The 17,487-nt window shown below is 39.7% G+C and overlaps 1 protein-coding gene across 1 annotated transcript in view; it reads right to left on the reverse strand.

The window, feature by feature from the left end:
- The window catches only part of LOC127429538 (C2 domain-containing protein 3-like), a 43,721-nt gene that overhangs the window by 13,391 nt on the left and 12,843 nt on the right, over positions 1-17,487 (reverse strand). The window contains exons 18-29 of the mRNA XM_051678645.1: positions 13,017-13,200; positions 12,405-12,577; positions 12,179-12,314; positions 9,919-10,187; positions 9,314-9,391; positions 8,582-9,199; positions 8,015-8,338; positions 7,548-7,686; positions 7,386-7,450; positions 4,071-4,276; positions 3,641-3,774; positions 3,420-3,563 (exon numbers count right to left, since the gene is read on the reverse strand). Of these exons, the coding sequence (XP_051534605.1) occupies positions 3,420-3,563; positions 3,641-3,774; positions 4,071-4,276; positions 7,386-7,450; positions 7,548-7,686; positions 8,015-8,338; positions 8,582-9,199; positions 9,314-9,391; positions 9,919-10,187; positions 12,179-12,314; positions 12,405-12,577; positions 13,017-13,200 (2,470 nt within the window). The remainder of the gene's footprint in view (positions 1-3,419; positions 3,564-3,640; positions 3,775-4,070; positions 4,277-7,385; positions 7,451-7,547; positions 7,687-8,014; positions 8,339-8,581; positions 9,200-9,313; positions 9,392-9,918; positions 10,188-12,178; positions 12,315-12,404; positions 12,578-13,016; positions 13,201-17,487) is intronic.

The raw sequence follows: 17,487 nt of genomic DNA on the forward strand, positions 1-17,487 counted from the left end.
TGGGGTATTGTCAAGAGGAAAATGAGAAACAAGAGACCAAAAAATGCAGATGAGCTGAAGGCCACTGTCAAAGAAACCTGGGCTTCCATACCACCTCAGCAGTGCCACAAACTGATCACCTCCATGCCACGCCGAATTGAGGCAGTAATTAAAGCAAAAGGAGCCCCTACCAAGTATTGAGTACATATACAGTAAATGAACATACTTTACAGAAGGCCAACAATTCACTAAAAATGTTTTTTTTATTGGTCTTATGATGTATTCTAATTTTTTGAGATAGTGAATTGGTGGGTTTTTGTTAAATGTGAGCCAAAATCATCACAATTAAAAGAACCAAAGACTTAAACTACTTCAGTCTGTGTGCATTGAATTTATTTAATACACGAGTTTCACAATTTGAGTTGAATTACTGAAATAAATGAACTTTTCCACGACATTCTAATTTACTGAGATGCACCTGTATATATATATATATATATATATATATATATATATATATATATATATATATATATATATATATATATATACACACACACACACACACACACTGGCGGCCAAAAGTTTGGAATAATGTACAGATTTTGCTCTTATGGAAAGAAATTGGTACTTTTATTCACCAAAGTGGCATTCAACTGATCACAATGTATAGTCAGGACATTAATAACATGAAACTGGTGTTGAACAGGTAGAATTCAATGAAGCTGTCAGCTGAGGACATGTGAGGCGTCTATTTCTCAAACTAGGGACTCTGATGAACTTATCCTCTTGTTTAGTTGTACATCTGGCCTTCCACATCTCTTTCTGTCCTTGTTAGAGTCAGTTGTCCTTTGTCTTTGAAGACTGTAGTGTACACCTTTCTATGAAATCTTCCATTTTTTGGCAGTACCAAATTAGCAATTTAGCATGATTACTCAAGGATAAGGTGTTGAAGTGATGGCTGCTGGAAATGGGGCCTGTCTAGATTTGATAAAAAAAGGACTTTTTTCAAATAGTGATGGTGCTGTTTTTTACATCAGTAATGTCCTGACTATACTTTGTGATCAACTGAATGCCACTTTGGTGAATTAAAGTACCAATTTCCTTAAGAAACAGCAAAATCTGTACATTATTCCAAACTTTTGGCTGCCAGTGTGTGTGTGTGTGTGTGTATATATATATATATATATATATATATATATATATGATTGGAATATATTTATACAGTATATATATATATATATATATGATTGGAATATATTTATACAGTATATATATATATATATATATATATGATTGGAATATATTTATACAGTATATATATATATATATATATATATATATATATATATATATATATATATATATATATATACACTGTATAAATATACAGATATGATATTTAGCTTCTGACACATTTTTAAAGCCATGATGGTAAAAACAACTATTTTTCATAAAACATTTTGGCAGGGCATGTAAAAATCCGAACCACTGGCCTGACTGGGCCAGTAGGAATACTCCTTAGTGTTGAGCCCTCGTGCATGACTTTTTTCTTCTGCTGAACACAAATGAAGATTTTTAGAAGAATTTCTCAGCTCTGTAGGTCCATACAATGCAAGTGAATGTTGGCCAGAACTCAGAAGTTCAAAAAAGCACATAAAGGCAGCATAAAAGTAATTCATAATACTCCAGTAGTTAATTCCATGTCTTCAGAAGCCATATGATAGGTGTGGGTGAAAAACAGATCAATATATAAGTACTTTTTTTAAACTATAAATCTCAGCTTTTGACCAGCCTCAACCAGTAGGTTGCTGAATGTGAAAATGAAAGTAGACATTTACAATAATAAAGTAAATATTGATCTGTTTCTCACCCACACCTATCAAATCGCTTCAAAAGATATGGGTTTAACAACTGGAGTCATATGGATTACTTCTAAGCTCCCTTTATGTACTTCTTGGACCTTCTGACTTCTGGTCACAATTCACTTGCATTGTGTGGACCTACAGAGCTAAAATATTCTTCTAAAAATCTTAATTTGTGTTCTGCACCAGAAGAAAGTCATACACAACTGGGATGGCATGAAGGTGAGTAAATGATGAGAGAATTGTAATTTTTGGGTGAACTATCCCTTTAAATAATATGTTAAACAGAAAATACTTGCCATATAAATCTTTGAATCTATCACAATTAGATTAAAAATACTTTTCCACATGCATAGGGCAATGCATAGTGCCTGCCTCCAAATCCAGAGATGTCTAGTAACTGGAAGAGGAATGGGCATGACACTTGTATGTTTACACAAGTCTTTTAGGATGCTGCTTCTAATAATTTAGAAATGTTAGAAAGGCAAACATACCAATTACGCACTAAAGTGCCACGCTGAGTTCTTCTTAGTCAGCTGTTTTGGTTGTTTTCTCTGATGCCACTCTTTGCATGTGCAGAAATTTTGTTCAGCATACTGTACATGTGATGCACATGTAACAGATATTATAAAAAGACTGCATAGTCTATGCCAACACCTTAGAGCTGTTGAGATCAACGTGTTAACACGCGATTAAATTAAAAATGTTTACAAAATTTTAGGTTTAGTTTTAGATTCTAAAATTTTATTCAGCTGTGAGTTCTGAACACGGGTTGGAATAGGGCGGAACCTTTGTGATGTATTCGGGGTCATTACACTGATGCACACACCACAAACACACATAAAAGTGATTCCGTGTCAGTGATCAAGTGATGGAGAAAGGACCTCTTAGCCTCCCTGGCTTCCGTCTTACCGGACAATTCGGATGAAGTAACACTTATTTGCACAGTTCCAGCTCTCAATGCAAAACAAGACGTTCTCTGCAGCGCTTTTCATGTGGTGTTCAAAACGGCACAAATTATGTGAGTGCAGCTTCACAATTGCTGTAGCAAAGTGTAAAGTAATATTGTGGAGGATGAGAGTTTAAGAGATTTAATGCCCGTTGCAATGAATACGCAAACTACGAGGACTAGATATTTCAAGAAGTCAACCTCCCAATTAGACTTTGTGATACGTTTAATGTTACTTGAATTGGTGCTATTTTAGTGCATTTCTAGCTATATACAGAGGAATATGTTGTTTGGAAAATGTTAATAAAACATTATTGCTATATAAAGTTTTATTTTATTATCCAAGAAGGAACTAAACGTAGAAAAGAATTATATATAGATTAAAATTCAAGCACTTTCAAAATCTTTGATTAATCGCGATGAACTACGAAAAATCATGTGATTAATCACGGTTAAATATTTTAATCGACTGACAGCACAACTACACATAAACAGAATCTGCAATCAGACTGTATTGATTCTGGTTGCCAAAAAATGTGCATGTAAACATATGCAATGAGAGTTATATAATTCATTCATTTAACATAAAAAGTTTTCTTTAAGTAATTGGCAGCAGGGGTGGGTACCTGAGGGCAGAGAAGAGTGTTGAACTAGAAGGGTGAGAGTCTCCAGCCAGTGAGGAGTGAGAAGCTCTCTCACCCTCGTGCAAAGTCTGATGAAACAACCTTACGTTGTCCATGTGCTCTTCATGACGATCCATCACACTGGACCTACCAACAGATCCCCATATGCATTACTGTAGTAAATCTGATAAGGCAGGATTTGTAATTTTTTCTGTTATATATACCTGTCAGAGAGCAGTCTTTCAAGTTGATCAGGAGGCGTGCTGATCCTCTGCTCTGAGAATCGAATGATGTGGCTGGGGAAGCTTCTATAGGTAGCTGTGGTTTGATAGCAGAGTGGTAGAGTGCCAAACAGAGCCTGCAATATACACATACACATCACCACGTGAGACAACTGTATTGACCTTTCAGGTGGAAATATGTTTACATTTATTAATAAAGCAGAGGCTTTTATACAAAGCGAATTACAGAACTGATCAAATTGATACATTTTATTAGTGTTTGTGTTCTCTTGGGAAATGAACCCATGACTTAGGCATTCCCAACACCATGCTCTACCAGTTGAGCAACAGTAATTCTGATTGAATGCTGTTATTTATTCATATAGGTCATGGTGAGAACTTATGGTAAATATGAAACAAAATCTACACTTACACTAGAATCCGGGGCACTGGTCTCAGGTATTGGCTGTCGCTGGGCACGTAACTCCTGTACTGCCCTCAGAGGAGACACGGACACCTTTAGCTGTCCCTGACACTGCCCACTGAAATCTGTGATGTTGTACCAGCCACACACTGACTGAAAACCCGCCAGAAGTGGTGACAGGTCTACAGACGCAAATCCAATCACCCGCTCCACCTCTGCACAGGTAAATAACAGTTTAAAAAACAGATTTTATTTTTTACAAGAAAATGTTAGTGGTGCTTGTCCATGCAAAACTCAACGTCAACATGCTAGGGTTTTGTGGGTGGTTGGCTGCCAGGGTGTTGCAAATGCGGTTGCTAAGGTGATCTGAGTAGTTTTTTGCATTTTGCCATTTTGTATTTTGAGTCTTTGTTATTCTGGTCTCCCTAGATATGGCGCAGGTCCCTCCATCAATGTAAGTCTATTGGATTATTTTTGCTCGTTAAATCATCTGCCAGGTGAAAATCTTAAGTGTGATGTGAATGCTTAGAAAAGTAAAACACATATAACCTCAGATATCTGCATGATTTGAGGTATCTTTCATATTCGAGGCACTATTTTCGTAAGTGCACAAAGTGCAGCGCTGCGTGCAACGACCGTGTGCAACATCTTATTACATTTTCGTGAGAGTGCTAATTCTGAGCACAACTTTCGTGCCATCACAAAGTGCAAGTGGGTGTAGGTATTTACAATTGTATTTATGATCTAATTTGTATTGGTATTTGTGACAAGGAGGAGGGCGTGGCTGGGCCGTGAGGGTGCACGGCCAGCACTGTGTCAGCTGATCAGCGGGAGAGTGAGATATAGGGGAGCCAGAGATGCCAGTTCGAGAGAGAGAAAGAGACACACACGGCCGCGCTGTGTGTTTATGTTTAAATTAATTGTTTATGTTAATTTATGCATTTAAAGTTTATGTTGATTGTTCAGCCTGTTTCTGCCTCCTCCTTGCCCATCCTTTACCCATTACATTAGTGCCGAAACCCAGGAAGGAGGAGGGATGAGCTGTCGTGGAGTCCTCGCCACTGCCGTCTGCCAGGGGAGGAGCCGCGGCCATCCACCGGGGGACAGAGGAGTCTCTGCCGGGATTCGGAGGAACCGCTGCCATCTGCCAGGAAGGGGAGGAGCCGTTCCATTTGTCAGGGGACGTTGGACTCGCTCCTGTCCGCCCGGGGAGGAGCGGTTGTCGTCCACCAGAGGGCGGAGGAGTGGTAGAGGACCAGGAGACAGCTTGTCCGGGGACCAGCGAGCAAGTTTTTCTCTCTCTCTCTCACTCTCTCTCTCTGTCTCCCCACTCGCCCTTTCCCTCTCCCTCCCCTCGTCTCTCTCCCAGGTTCCCAGGAGGCGGGGTGGACCACTGGCTGGTGGAACGGCCGGAAGGGCAGCGTCTCCCCTCCACAGTGGGAGTAGGTCAGTCCAGATTGCACCCCGGCCTGAATCGGGCTGGGGAGGAGTGTGACGAGGAGGAGGGCGTAGCCAGGCCGTGAGGGTGCATGGCCGGCGCTGAGTCAGCTGATCAGCGGGAGAGTGAGATAAAGGGGAGCCGGAGACACCAGTTCGAGAGAGAGAGAGACACACGCAGCCGTGCTGTGTGTGTTTGTTTCTTTAAGTTCAATGTTTAAGTTCATTTATGCATTAAAAGTTTATGTTGATTGTTCAGCCGTTTCCTGCCTCCTCCTTGCCCATCCTTTACCTGTTACAGTATTGTTCCATCTGTTGTCTTTGAGTGATTTTGAAGTCACTGCAAAAAGGGGCTAGTGGAAGAAGTTGGAGAATATTTCATATTTCTGTTTCATTTGAAGTTTAATTTGAATTTAAAAATAATTTTGGTTTAATGTTTTTGTGTTTTAATAAATGAATTAAATTTTTCAAAATCAAAAATTGACAAATAGAAGTAAAGTGCGTTCCGATACACCTGATTCAATCACTGTTAATACTATCCATGATTTGTGTGTCTTGTGGCGGAATGATCCGCCCCTCTGGCTCGTCATCCTGCCTCTTAGGGCCGCCCTTCAGCTAGGCTCACAACGGGAGTTGGGCGGAAGAGCGAGAAGAGGTGCATAATTAATAAGCCTCGTTTGGTCAGCGGTGAATGAAGCACACCTGAAGTGAATAATGCTTCATCACCACTGTCTTTAAAATGCAGTGCGCACCTCTTCTCGGGGAGCCGGCTTCAAATATCCATGTATGCACACACTGGCATCCTCGCACGCCCAGGACCTGAGCTGGGAGGGATCGGACAAGTGGACGCGCTGCTGGACCGTTCTTCGGACCCCCGGACGCCGTAATGAGTCGCCGGGGGTGAACAGCTCACGTTGCCACCGACGTGCTAGATGCCGGGCCACCTTGCCCTCACGCCAGTGACGCCACCGCCCCCCAATGCGCCGTGGACTTTGCAGGGGAGTGTGAGCGGCCGACTGACCCAGCCCGTGCCTGGGCTTTCCCTATGAACACAACCCCGCCCCTTTCACGGAGCCCCGTTCACCGCGAGAATGCCAGATTCCCCCTTTTATTATGAACACTATTCCCCCTTGGACACTTTATTACCCCTTTTGGACATTTTACGTTTATTATTGTTTCCAATAAATGCCTCTCCAAGGCTTGACGCCACACCCTCTGTGTCTGTCTCTTGCTCACCCTGCCACAGTCTGTAGATAAAAATAATTAATAATACTTACATTCTCTTTAATTTAATGGAGCGTAAATCCAAATCCTGATGAGCAACACATTTTCCATGCGTAAAAAAGGAGTGTGTCACTGTCAGAAATATGCCTGACATTCAACAAGGATGCAATTAATACACAAAAGAGCACAAGTCCATATTTCTATTCTTCTAATTCATTGCATACAGCCCATTAACACTACCAACTTCTTATGAATGTGCTGTCTTTGTTTATATCGCTGGTACTTGACAGGGAATGTCATATATATAATAGGACGCAGATGGTGTAATAACCGGAGAAGAACCTCAGAATTAAATTGCACTTGACTCAGCCCATTACCGCTTTGCACACACACTTTTGCTAAACCCACTTGCGCCTAGACTTAGCACATGCTTGCACGAAAACACCCAAATTTCATAGCCATTCCCATTGACTTTACACTCATAACTTAAAGCATAGCACTGCAATTAGTGCTAGTGCTCTTAAAGCAGGGCCCTCGGTCCATAGCATAAACTAATACTAAGTCCCTAACTATGAGCAATAGTTGATTGCCTTAGCAAACACCACTAATAAACTGCACCACAAAATGGAATAATGAGTAATAATTATAATAATGTGGCGGTACCTCCTTTATGCCAAACTTTGAAAACCAGGGATTGCTGGGGATCCAAAAGTAGCTCCTTTGAAAGCCTTAAAACAGGAAACGCAGCCAGATTGAATTTATGCTTACCATTCTGTCTATTTCTAGGTGTCAGATGATGAATGTCATAAAGATTAATGGATTTACCTGCATTCTTGTTGATGGTACCATTCAGGGCAGTCACTGTCTTTGATCAGTGCAGTGGTCACTGTGCCAGAAGCATCAGCAGTGGCATAAGAGACACAGCAACTGGGTAAACCTCCACCCCGCTCAGCAAGAGGACAACCTGAGGATGAAAACAGTGCTAAACCTTTACAAATTAGATTATTCCCACTTGTTTGTGTAACTTAATCTTGAGTACCATGTTTGATAATGCATTACATGATTCACACTTTTTGACCAATGAATTTCCATGACTTTTCCATGACCTTTCCAGTCATTTGTTACTAACTGGGTTTTAAAAAATCATTTTGATTCAGACTGATTCGCTAATGAATCATTCAGACCGATTGCAAGCGGTTCGACCCATTCATTGAAAAGATCATAACTAGAATAATGTGTATTAACTATAGAAATGCCCATGATTTAAAAAAAGTTTTAGTGGTTATTTTTACCCTTTAGACTCAGATGCATTGCTCTCTCCACAGTAATGTTGGCTATGAAGGTGTCCTCAGTGCTGACTACTGTAGTGGAGGATGGTGGAGTCTCAGTGCTTATGGATGATTTGATTAGCTGTCTGCCGTGGGATTGAGATGGTCTAGACAGCACTGTGGTGGGGAGGCCTTCATCCCCTTCATCCTCTCCTGAGCTGTTAAGATCTTCAATGTGTGAAACAGTTGGAGACTCATATGGTATGGAGTCTGTAGTCACAGTGATATGGACTCTGAGAGCAGCTCCACTCAGATTCACAGCGGAGCATTTAAACAAAGGATACACACCTACCATGAGAGAGATATGTCCATTAAGACAAACAGAAAATAATCAGTCCTGAGATGGAATACATAACTTCTTATCACTAAGTCAGGGATTGCTAGTTTGGCACTAATTGTTGTCAGAGAGAGGGTGGGAAAGTTCACGTAAAACAACTTTGACTAACACTGTAAGTGGACTTAAGGGGAAAAATGTTAAATGTAGAATGTGGCCCCTTTAAATGTAAATAACAAAATGACAGATTTCTCTACCGCTGATTGTTTGTTGGTGCTTCAGAGTATTAGCAAGAGCAGAGAGGTCCACAAAGGCCGAGCCCACCAGACGGTCTGCGTTATGAGGTCGGACTCTCTTTTCCTTCCCAAAGGTCACCCACAACTGCACCTCCAGCCTTTCCTCCCTTAGGTACCAGCGCAGGGGCTGAGTCCTCCTCAGAACCACACTTCTGCTTCCCTGAAATGCAACTGTGGCAAGACCTTCTCCCTCGTTCTCCTCTAGAACAGGGTGTCTAAGTTCTGAGCAGAAGGTTTGCTGGTCGTACAGTTTGTATCTGTAGTAACAGTACGTGGAACGCTGGACGTCTTCATTTCCTGGTAGCAGCAGGCAATGGATGGGCAGCCATGCTCTAGGCATGGAAACAGACCATGCCAGAGTCTTTGTGCTTGCATCTAGAGCATCTTCATTGTCTATATCTGCCTCATCTTCACTGTCCTTCCCCACTTCCCAGCCCAATCCACGGGCCGAACTGATTATACGCTCTCTATCTGCATGATGGGAAAAGTTAATGGAGATTTCAAGTCCTCCTGCTGAAGTCAGCTTGTGAGATGATGTTGTGTTCTGAGGTAGAGAAATACTGTACCAGCCACATATTCCTGTAAAATAAAATAAAAAAATTAAAAATAAAAAGCATAAGTTGGCTATTAACAATAACAACACAATAAAAATAAAAAAAATAAAAATCATGGACATTTTCATATATTTCGTACCAATTCTTTTATGAATTAAATCTGCAAGCTTAATTTTCACAGTGCCCAAGACAGTGTCCTTAGATCTTGTATCGACCACTACAATGGGGGAGGAAAGAGACATTTACTTTATTCTAATAACAATGAGGATTAGTGTGATCATATTAGTACCCTTGAAATACAACAGACTAATGTGGTAACAGCCCCAACTCAAGCGTTACCAAAATGTTTAAGACAATTAAACACTGTTGCAAATTGCTTATGATAAAGTGCACAGCAATGGAAAAAGAAAAAGTGCAATTTTTGCCATTTAATATTCCCACAAGATAATGGACAAAACAACACCCAAAACAAATAAAAACAAAGAAACAACAACAACAACAACAACACAATCCAAACAAAAACTAATAATTAAAAAAAAAAAATCTAACATAACTAAACAAAAAGCAAACCAAAATAAAACAAATCCCAATACAAAAAACAAATCAAACCAAAACAAAAAACAAACAAAAAACAAACAAAAAAACAAAACAAACAAAACAAAAAACCAAAACTAAAAAAATAACAACAAAAAAACAATAATAAAAAAAAAAATAGCATTTATTATCCAGTCTGTTAAAACTAACCTTTGCGTGTGTCTCTGTTGTAAATGGTGAAGATAGCAACTGCATCTTGCAATAGCTCTGCCAGACTGACGGTCTCCCCGCTTTCTCTTTGCACCAGCAGATTACAGCAAAACTCTGCGTGATGTCCAAACTCTGGACAGAAATTTCTGGCTACCATGCGTGTGCTTCGCACCTCACTGTCCGGCAGGAAGGACAATTGAATGGTTACAAAGGAGTTGACTCCTACTTCAGAGTAATACTGAAGAGCACTGTCTGTATCTGCAAGAACTCTGAGAAACAATAAAAAGATGGTGAATATACAATACAAGAACAAAATTATAATCCATTCAAAGTGAAAAAAGTTATTTTTAAACCACATGACAGATTGCTATGTTTGTCTAAAAACAGAAAACCAGACCAGCATAACATAACATAACAATAGGAATTCTGATTCCTTTCAGTGAATTGGTTTATCCGGACAGATCATTTACATGAACTGGTTCAAGCTTCACCAATCCCTGTATGGCAGGTTGTCTTCTTTGTAGAGAAATTAGTTAACCTATTCTGTTATTCTGTTCGTTAAGTGTTTACATGCTGTGTATTAGGGGTAAATTATGACCCCTACACACTAAGAGTGTAATTTGCACCAAAATCATGAAATTTGTTTAAACAAATGTTATATCACTAACTATAATGATTTAAAAACTTTGAAGTTTTTCATAAATTCATGTTTATACAAAATTAACTTTTACATGTTTACTACATGTCACAATTGTATTCAGGGACATATTGTCATGCATTGGAGGCAGATTACTGCCATCTGTTGGAGAGACAAAAAAACAAACTTTAGACATGAAATTACAACATATAACCAGCAGATAGCTGCAGAGGTCAACTCATTTGCCTGTAGCAAATTGAGCAGACATTAAAAAAATCATTATTTTTGTCAAAGTTTAGAAGGTGTTTTGAAGTTTGAAGATTTTAGTTACCTATTATTAATTTCAAACATCCCAATTCAATAACTCAATAGAAGAAATTAATAAAAAATTTCAATAAAACCAACAGCAATATATGTGTGTGTGTGTTCATTGTGGATGTGTATTGGTCTCATGCTTTCATTTCTGTGTGTGTGTGTGTGTGTGTGTGTGTGTGTGTGCATGTGAGTTCTGCATTGTGGAAGTGTTAGAATCAGAATCAGAATGAGCTTTATTGCCAAGTATGCTTACACATACAAGGAATTTGTCTTGGTGACAAGCTTCCAGTGCACGAACAATACAAAAACAGCAACAAGACAATAATAAAAAAAAATTTAAAAATTGAATAAAAAAAAAAAAAAATAATAACAAAAAAAAATAATTTAATAGAAAATAAATTATATATAGAATACACAATAAGATTTATATATACATACATATACATTCACACACACACACACACACATATATGCATATATATATATATATATATATATATACACACACATACATACATACACATACACACATACACACGTAGTACAAATCTAATACAAATCTGTTATATACAGTGCAAGGGAATGTAATGGCAGAAGAGGATGGATGTGTTGGATAAATATAAAAAGACTAGACTCTGTATTGCACATAATAGTCCAAACCCTTCATTTATGTGTGTGTTTTGCATTCGAGGCTGATTTTATTTGACAAATTCTATTTAAAAATGCTATCTGTTATAGTCCCACCTTTTCATTCCTGTGTGTGTTTGTGTGTGTATGTGTGTGTGTGAGCATGTGAGTTCCACATTGTGGATGTGTTATAGTATCACCCCTTCATTTCTGTGAGAGTGTGTTCTGCATTGTGGCTGATTTATTTTGACAAATAAAAAAATGCACGTCTCACCCATTCATTTCCAATAGGGGTTCAAATTTGACCCCGAACACCATTAGTGATACTTTTTTTTCACACCACTACACCAACAGAATCCACCCCAGTGTGTGTGTGTGTGTGTGTGTAGATAGGAAATGTCGGAAAAGTCACCAAACCTCATCCCACTGAGATGAAGGGAACCAGGTTTTTTTTTAAAGAAGCAAAGTTCAAAAGGGGTCAAAAAAGACCCCTACAGAAGATTAAGGTTAAATGTTGCTTTTTCTCACTATATTTTCAACTCTACATTGCTAGCTGCTTTTTATTGGTAGGCTGTAGTGTAGCCACATGTAACTTGTAGCTTGTAGCTTGACAAGATAGAGTTTCAAAGTAGTTTCCCCAAACCCAGGTTAAAATAAGGGTAGAGAGAGATAATCACTCACTTTGCTGCAGCTTGCAGCCCCGCTGCTCTGTTCAACTGCACAACCAGAGTTACTCTGGGAGAGGGCACGACCCCACTCTTCACTCCAACACTCCTTAATGGTCGAGACTTGTACTGAACACTCACTTCAAGCAGTCCTAAATGCAAGCATAGATATGCAACGGTTTTCCTATTTAATTAAATATTTGTTATTTTACGTGTACACAGTTTAAAAATAATTACACTACCTGATGGTTGATGCTGTATGTCAGTTAGTCTGTCAATTCTTGGTACCAACGGGAGGGAGAACAGCTGTGTATCGGTTTGACCCTGTTTCTGCATAGTGACCATGGCACACAGTTTGGACATGGGCAGCAGCCCCTGGGCTACCATCTGGTCTCTGACATTTGGGTAATAATACCTAAAAATGTATTTCAACAATTAAATAAATAAGTCATATTTTTATATTTTTTTAATGATAACTTTTAAATAATAGTCCTTGTGGTTTGGGCAAACTATATACCACAACATTTGTAAATCACGATATACAATTTTTATTTTAAAAAGAGTGAAGGAAAACTACTTTAAAAAGTAATAAAATGTCCTTTTGACTTTCAAAAGCATTATTTAAGAATTAGTTTATTCATTTATTTGAACTGTCATGTAAATTGCAATAAAACTAATTATAAATTACAAATGATATATATACAGTTTAATAATTAAAAAAAATGTTACCAGCTTAAGCTTTTTTTTTAATCCAAACAAAATATTGGATAGATTTGACAAATTTCTAAGAGTATATTGTTTCGACCGATATTGCCATCTTGTAAAAAGGCAAACAAAGGTTTGTGTTGGTTTACCTGCACCAAACCTCAAACTGCACTCCTCCTCCGTTCCTCAGCCCCTGATTGGCCAGTGAGTTGAGAAGCACTCTCTGCACTGGGATATCTGGAGGAGCGAGCAGGATGTGCGTTTCACTATGTCCAAACACTGGGTCAGGCACACAAAGGGTGGTCTCAGTGCGGTATGCCTTGAGATCCACATCTATGAAAAAGCACATTTGGTTGAACAGAATTCAAAATGGTGGTAATTTTGATTCATTTCAGTGACTCGATTCTTTCGATTCCGTTCAACAAAAAGATCGTTCAGATTCGTACATTGACCATTACTTCAAGACCTGTAGATGGCACCAAATGGCCATCTTTTAAGTAACTGCATTGAACCAAAAGCAGACATTCATGACCAGAACAAGTCTAATTATCCTTTATTAAAATTTGCGGGTCAACAATTCAGCACTGCAGCATTTAAGCATCATAAGCACTTCCCCACAAATGACAACAAAGTACTTCTATCATATTGTGAAGTGGATTTTTTACTTTTTATCAAGCCACACACACACACACACACACGCAAAAGAATAATACTACAAATAAAAAAAACTATGAGTTTCAATAACGTCTGTATGTCATTTTAATATCTGGTCATCACTCACTTTTATTCATAATTGATCCGTCCTCTTTTCTTGTTGAACGAGATTGCCGAATTGAATCAGAATCAGAATAAGAATGAGCTTTATTGCCAAGTATGCTTACACATACAAGGAATTTGTCTTGGTGACAGGAGCTTCCAGTACACAACAATACAAAAACAGCAACAAGACTTAGGGGCAGTTTTAACTGTTCATGAGATGGATAGCCTGGGGGAAAAAACTGTTCCTGTGCCTGACGGTTCTGGTGCTCAGAGCTCTGAAGCGTCGGCCAGAAGGCAACAGTTCAAAAAGGTAGTGGGCAGGGTGAATGGGGTCCAGAGTGATTTTTCCAGCCTTTTTCCTCACTCTGGAAGTGTATAGTTCTTGAAGGGGGGGGGGCAACCAATAATCCTCTCAGCAGTCTGAACTGTCCTTTGTAGTCTTCTGATGTCTGATTTTGTAGCTGAACCAAACCAGACAGTTATTGAAGTGCAGAGGACAGACTCAATGACCGGCGAGTAGAACTGTATCAGCAGCGCCTCTGGCAGGTTGAACTTCCTCAATTAGCGAAGGAAGTAAAACCTCTGCTGGGCCTTTTTTACAATGGAGTCAATGTGGGTCTCCCACTTCAGGTCCTGTGAGATGGTAGTGCCCAGGAACCTGAATGACTCCACTGCTGCCACAGTGTTGTTTAGAATGGTGAGAGGGGACAGTGTTGGGGGGTTCCTCCTAAAGTTCACAATCATTTCCACCGTTTTGAGCGTGTTCAGCTCAAGGTTGTTTTGACTGCACCAGACAGCCAGCTGTTTAACCTCCCTTCTGTATGCAGACTCATCGTCATCTCGGATGAGGCCGATGACAGTGGTGTCATCTGCAAACTACAGGAGCTTGACAGAGGGGTCCTTGGCGATGCAGTCATTGGTGTAGAGGGAGAAGAGTAGTGAGCAGAGCACACATCCCTGGGGGGTACCAGTGCTGATTGTACAGGTGCTGGAAGTGAATTCCCCCTGTCTCAAAAGCTGCTGCCTGTCTGTCAGAAAGCTGGTAATCCACTGACAGATAGACGTGGGAACAGAGTTGGTGTAATTTAGTCCGGAAAATAGCTGGGATGATGGTGTTGAAAGCCGAACTGAAGTCCACAAAAAGGATCCTTGCATATGTCCCTGGTCTGTCCAGATGTTGCAGGGTATGATGCAATCCCATGTTGACTGCATCATCCACATGAAGCTCGATAAGCAAATTGAAGGGGATCTAGAAAGGGTCCAGTGATGTCCTTCAGGTGGGCCAACACCAGTCTCTCAAATGACTTCATGACCACAGACGTCAGGGCGAAAGGTCTGTAGACATTAAGTCCTGTGATTTTTGGTTTCTTTGGGATGGGGATGATAGTGGAATGTTTGAAGCAGCATGGGACTTCACACTGCTCCAGTGATCTATTGAAGATCTGTGTGAAGATGGGGGCCAGCTGGTTAGCACAGGATCTAAGACATGCAGGTGAAACGACATCTGGGCCCGGTGCTTTCCTTATCCTTTGTTTTCGAAAGACGCGGCTCACATCATCTTCACAGATCTTAAGTGCAGTTTGAGTAGCAGGAGGGGGGTTGCAGGAGGTGTTGGTGTTTGTGTGAAGTGAAGGTCAGTGTGGGTATGGGGTGTGAGACTGGGCTTTTCAAATCTACAGTAGAACACATTCAGGTTGTCAGCCAGTTGTTGGTCCACCACAGGGTTGGGGGTTGGAGTCCTGTAATTCGTAAGTTGTTTCATGCCACTCCACACTGATGCTGGGTCGTTAGCTGAAAACTTGTTTTTCAGCTTCTCAGAGTATCTTCTTTTAGCCACTCTGATTCCCTTATTCAGTGTGTTCCTGGCCTGATTGTACAAGACTTTATCCCCAACTCTGTAAGCATCCTCTTAGGCCTGATGAAGCTGCCTGAGTTCCGCTGTAAACCATGGTTTGTCGTTGTCAAATTTTAAATAAGTCCTAGTAGGAATGCACATATCCTCACAGAAACTGATATATGATGTAACAGTATCTGTGAGCTCATCCAGGTCTGTGGCTGCAGCCTCAAAAACACTCCAATCAGTTCAGTCAAGGCAGGCTTGTAGTTCCAGCTCTGCTTCGTTGGTCCATCTCTTTACAGTCCTTAATACAGGTTTAGCAGATTTTAATTTCTGTCTGTAGGTTGGAAGAAGATGAACCAGACAGTGATCAGAGAGTCCCAAAGTTGCTCTAGGAACAGAGCAATATGCATCCTTTATTGTTTTGTAGCAATGATCCAGTATATTTCTGTCTCTGGTTGGGCATGTAATGTACTGTTTGTATTTGGGCAGTTCACGTGTGAGGTCTGCTTTGTTAAAATCCCCAAGAATAATAATAACTGAGTCCAGGTATTGTTGTTCTGTGTCTGTGATTTGATCAGCCAGCTGTTGCAGCGTGCATTCAAACACGTGTTTGGCGCGATATACACACTCACCAGAATAAACGAGGAAAACTCCCGTGGCGAGTAGAAAGGCTTACAGTTAATAAAGAGCGCTTCCAAATTAGGACAGCACATCTTTTTTAACGTTGTTACATCTGTACACCGAATGAACGACACGCAGCTCCTCCTCTCATTCAGAAGATCATCATTCATGAACAAGATGACTGATTCATTTCATTTGTTTGCGAAAGAGTTTATCAGTACATTAAGTTCGTTCACAAACGACATGACCGACTAGTTCAGTGTAGGGGTATATTCATTCAGTGGGTCAAACCAATGATTTGCTCCTTTACATCCTGCTCTAAATGCTTTTGACTCGCACTTAAGTCAGTCTTTAAAAGCAGGACAAAGCAACACAAATGGAATTTGCATGACTACAAATGTACAAAGACACTTAAAAATAGAGTTTAAACACCATAACCATTTTCACCACAAATGGCAGGTCTTATTCTCCCTATATTTTGTCAAATAAGACAGAAAAAGTTAAAGAAAAGCTGAATAATATTTTATACTGTGCATCAATGCACAGCATCTTCATTCATAATTTATGTCAGTTTAACTGTCTTCAGTCATTTTTACACATTTATAAATTTGGTGTTCTGTTTTGTACACACCCATAAACTTATCTTGAGTGCATTTCACCCCCTTCTCTCCTTGTTGAACTCACAAACGAACGAACAACATGCCTCCTCTCATTCAGTCGTTCAGCAGATACTCATTCACGAACAAGTTCATTTAGTTCACGAACGAGTTTACCAGTACATTCAGTTCATTCATGAACGAGACCTCTCATCTCAATCAGACTCAAATAACCAACTAGTCTACTTGTTCAGTGAAGGGGCATAATCGTTCAGCGGGTCGAACCAATTCACAGCCCGTGCTCGAATGCTATTGGCTCACGCTTTAGTCAATCTTTACAGGCATGAAATCCACAAAAGCAGTCGTGTGCTTCAAACTAGAACTCACTGGCTTCAAAAGGGAAAGACGTCAATGAACAAGAAATATGGGTCACGATTCCTACCCTTAAAAGATTTGTTCAAAAAGACTGATTCGTTCACGAACAAAACATCACTAATTCAAAAAAAAAAGACATTATATTAAAAGAACAGTTCACCCAAAAAGAAAAATTCTCTCATTTACTTACCCTCATGCCTTCCAGATATCTATGACTTTCTTTTTTCTGCAGAACACAAAAGAAGATTTTTAGAAAAAAATGTATGTCCATACAATGCATGTGAATGGTGACCAAAATTTTAAAACTCCAAAAAGTAAATAAAGGCAGCATAAAAGTAATTCATACAACTCCAGTGATTTAATCCATATCTTCTGAAGCGATCGGTTTTTGGTGAGAACAGACCAAAATGTAACTTCTTTTTCACTATA

The sequence above is a fragment of the Myxocyprinus asiaticus genome, chromosome 39 (assembly GCF_019703515.2).
Source record: "Myxocyprinus asiaticus isolate MX2 ecotype Aquarium Trade chromosome 39, UBuf_Myxa_2, whole genome shotgun sequence".
NCBI lineage: Eukaryota > Metazoa > Chordata > Actinopteri > Cypriniformes > Catostomidae > Myxocyprinus > Myxocyprinus asiaticus.